Source organism: Dipteris shenzhenensis, chromosome 10 (assembly GCF_047967505.1).
Source record: "Dipteris shenzhenensis isolate YYH24624 ecotype China chromosome 10, Dip_SZ_1.0, whole genome shotgun sequence".
Lineage (NCBI taxonomy): Eukaryota > Viridiplantae > Streptophyta > Polypodiopsida > Gleicheniales > Dipteridaceae > Dipteris > Dipteris shenzhenensis.
Window position 1 is genome coordinate 40,782,131 of NC_141605.1, and position 4,199 is coordinate 40,786,329.

A 4,199-nucleotide genomic window follows, 5' to 3' on the forward strand; every position below is an offset into this window, starting at 1 on the left:
TCATCAAGGCCAGCAACTCTAAGCCACACACCCGACCTTGATCGATTGAAAGAACAAAAAGAAATGGAGGCTAGAAGCTCATCGAAAGCATCGATGGAATGGTAATCTATGAACGAAAGATGGTAATTTTATGTCTTTGGGGTATTTGGATTGAAAAAAAAATAAAAAAGTGATGTTTTCAAATAAAAAATATTTTTAAAAAAACCCTGCCTTCCGTTAGGCATCCGATTGCTTTCCCTACCTAAACTTAGCCAAAAGTGCTCCATGTGTCCAAGATGAGAGAGATCGCTTGCAAACATAGAACGTCACTACATAGAATGTACAAACTTTAAGAAGAGGCACACCATTCTTCAAAATTTGAATTAGTTGACGGTCACTCTTTGACGAAGATGTGATCAATCTCTTAGCACTTACGAGAAACCTCTGATTGTGAATTGTGGAAAGATGAGAGAGAGACACACTCAGGAGAAGAATTTAGCATCCACCTCACAAACCCCTTGGGTTTGTCCTATCGAGGATAATAGTAGTAGATCTCCAATAATATTTAAAAATTATCATGATCTCTCAATGGGACTCTTATAGTTAGTAATTGTTGGAATCGGACCGTAAGCACAAACGTGCGCGCGCACAGAGAGCGAGAGAGAGTGAGAGAGAGAGAGAGAGAGAGAGCCCAACATGATTGTGATATACGCAGCTGCAGTCCAAACAGTTGTAATTAATGAGAACACGTTGGATTTCTCGCAACCTGATTACTTCTCCAATACAAGAGTGCAGTTGTGCAAATTACCGAAGGGACGGAGGACACATTACTTGTGGATTGTGGAAACATGAGAGAGAGAGAGAGAGAGAGATCGAGGAGAATAATTTCTTGTAGCTTGTGGAAACATGAGAGAGAGACACACTGAGGAGAAAAAAAATTTTAACGTCACGCCACAAGTAAGGGCGCTCACTCCTGGAGGAGATGGAGGAGGAGGAATCCACCAAAAGAGAGTTCATGGTTACATGAGAAGGTAGTGGAAGCTGTCATGAAGTGGTCGAATTGATGAAAGGTGCCGGAGTGAAGGATGAATTTTATAGTTTCATTCTACGATTGCAGCCACGATTCGCCTTCGATAAACTCCAACGATTGGAAGAATTCAGCCTCTTCCTCCGTCAGCTCACGAGACCATGCAGCTCTACGTTCCCTCGTCGCTCCGGGTCCTGAGTTCTTGTACTCGCCGTAGAACACCGTCCTGCCACAAACAAATCGTTCAAACTGCCCACACTTCCAAGAATCTGAGCAGCCAACTATTTTACAGAATGAAGCAACCTCCATGATCTCTCTCTCTCTCTCTCTCTCTCTCTCTCTGCAGCTGAATTTGTATCCGGTCAATGGTACTTCCAGCTTTCTATGAACATCAAAATAATCAAGCTGCAAGTTGTTGCTCTCCTCTGTGTAGATTTTACATTACATATGAAGAAACAAACTCGGCATTGTCTCTCAGATTACGCATGCTTATCGAAAGCAAAGCACTAGAGTACATGTCGGATCCGATCGAAATATGCAACTAGCCATGAAGATGGCGGCCGTTGTGACATCGAACTGAAAATAAGGATATTATTCGTCCAAAGATGAGTTCGTGTGAGGTGCAGCTCTTTGCTTACTGTTGCCTGCTCGCCTCGCCCCAATCGTACCAGCCCACCGGATTTATAATGTCATCCATGGCTGTGAACGAGAACACCACCCTCGAGTATGCACCCCATGCCCTTCCCAAATAGACCATTCCCGATCCCGTCACCCTGCAGTTCACAAAAGAAAAGCCTGTGCTCTCTCCCGAAGCTTCCCTCTTTTGGGCTGTTAGCGACCCCGTCGACTTTGTGGTTGAATGGAGCTCGCAGCTCTACATGATAAATATACAGAAAGTTACGCAAGCATATATCTAGCTGCCATTTCAAACTTTTGGATCATGCTTTCGGTCGCAAACCAGCAAAATGACGCCAGTCCAAATCAACGAACCTCATATAAAGATTGCCCATTGCCGCAGATAAAGTCTGTGGATCCTTGAATGAAACAGCTCTCGAAGTAGTGCTTTCCTTCGTCATCGTACAGAGTATCCTGCGCTCCGTAGAAATTGCAGTTGTAAAACGCGGCCTTGTCACCCGAAATCCTCAAAGCAACAGCTTGCCCTCCATTTGCGCCTGGTTCGGGTGGGGGCGCTGAATTCTGGAGTCGAGGAGAAATCAAAATTTTTTAAGTCATTGTTAAATGATTGCAAGATCCTAAACACAACTAGAGAGTGGAAGGGGATATATTGCAATTGCGATCGTTCCGCTTTAGTTATTTCGTTTTTGACTCACCTCAAATGATAAATCTCGTGCTATGAAGTAGTCGGACTCAATAGCAGTACTCGCGCTATCTTGCGTGCTTCCACTGCTGGTGGCTGTGCCATCCCAAGTTATAGTAGTGACATCTTTACCCGCACCAAGAAATGTTATATAAGGTTTATCTTTTGGGACGTGCACTTTCTCTCTGAAATAAGATTCACATGCAGGCAGGATTTTGTAAGGGACTCCTACAGCTAAACTCTGGACAGCAAAATCTTGAACTCTACACGCCATACAATTTACAAAGACAAAGCTACCGTATTCGCTTACTCGTATATCCCATCGGCAATTTGGATAACAATTTGATCCTCGTTCCCAATCGGAACCGCGTCTACGGCGTCCTGAATTGTGTTGAAATCAGGGTTGCCGCTTTTTGACACGGTGATCACCTTTCCAGGAACAATATTGGTTCTGAGGGCCTTTCTCTCAGGAACGATGGATTGATTCCTCGGGTCAGACCTCTTTGTCGAATCTATGAAATGGCTGTCCCGATTTGCTACCTGGACTTCATTAATGTTTTGGAGGCTTGTGCTTAGCCGGATACTGTCTACTCCTGGAAGCCAGGCAATGGAAATGGTAAATACTATGCAGCCACTGACGATCATTAGACCAAGGCCTAAATTCCACATCCTGTATGGACAGGGTCTCTACACTCCTCTAGAATTGATCTCTTGCCACCTTCAATCTGGCAGAAGACCTCGCAAACTTGTTGGCAATTTATAGTGTTCATGGATTGGGGATTTCAAACCCGGTATTGGATGAGATTACCGTAGCACCTGTCAAAACACAAGACTAGGCAATCGTTCGTCGAACGAAATTTCAAGGTGTGTAGGTCTTCCGGAGATCGAAGACGGCCCACTAAACAGATTTGCAGGCCTTTGCAATCCGGAAACAAGATTTCTCTTCACGTCATGTTATGAATTCCAGTTCTAGAAGGTGTTCCATGAGACTTGTTACTCAGCGCCTTAAAAGATGTTGGTCAACCCATTAAGCAGCTCTGACGTCGTACTACACTCTACACTCCACACGGAGAAGGTGCATAATTCTTCTCAATTGTTTGACAGAGAGCAGTGAAAAACAAGCTGCCAAAGTAGAATACAATTAATAATGGATTACAACGAAGAAAACAGTCGGAGCAGTCAGTATCTCATCCACAAGCACTAAGCACAGTTGTATTGACATTGCCTGTGTGTCTAAACGTCCAAGAAGAAGGGCTCGTTCTATTCTTTTCTATTCTATCTTGAGGTTTCAAACCTATCTTCTATTCTATTGGCCTGCCCCCAATGGTAGGGCTTGGCCTTGAAAGGGAAAAATCACATTTTTTCTTATTTTTATATTAACTATTTTTAATATCCCTTGAAATCCTCTCCCCCCTCTCTCATCCCCCCCTCTCTCTCTCTCTCTCCCCTTCTTCTTCTTCTCTCTCCCATCTCGTCTAGGCCACATGAATGAAATTCATCTTGTTTTATTAGTGCTCTCCTAATTAAACTTTTCTTAAAAAGTATCTCTCCACTTATTTTAGGCCAAATTTTATACTTTCTATTATGAGTGACATCTCTCTTCCTCTTTCCTCAAATCAACTTCTCTCTCTCTCTCTCTCTCTCTCTCTCTCTCTCTCTCTCTCTCTCTCTCCCAAATCATCTTGTCTCTCTAAGCGCAGTGCTCACGACGAGTACTTGTACTCGCTTGTTCTATTCTACATTACTAGGCTGAATTCGAATGTGATGAAGACATCTGGCACTCTCTCATCCTCTCATTCTCATGTGTATAATTCAATATGCTCCTATTCTGGTGTTATGTAATTTGGAGGTTTAGAGAAGCTAGAAGGCCCCTTT

The 4,199-nt window shown here is 43.4% G+C and overlaps 1 protein-coding gene across 1 annotated transcript; it reads right to left on the reverse strand.

Moving 5' to 3' along the window:
• Positions 1 to 1,084: 1,084 nt before the first annotated feature.
• LOC147897829 (putative pectinesterase 53) lies at positions 1,085 to 2,993 on the reverse strand. Its single transcript, XM_087380128.1, has 5 exons — positions 2,635 to 2,993; positions 2,338 to 2,509; positions 1,997 to 2,203; positions 1,645 to 1,880; positions 1,085 to 1,232 (listed from the first exon to the last, which is right to left on the reverse strand). Exons 1-5 carry the CDS (start codon positions 2,991 to 2,993, stop codon positions 1,085 to 1,087), a joined length of 1,122 nt encoding a protein of 373 aa, XP_087236254.1.
• Positions 2,994 to 4,199: the final 1,206 nt, after the last annotated feature.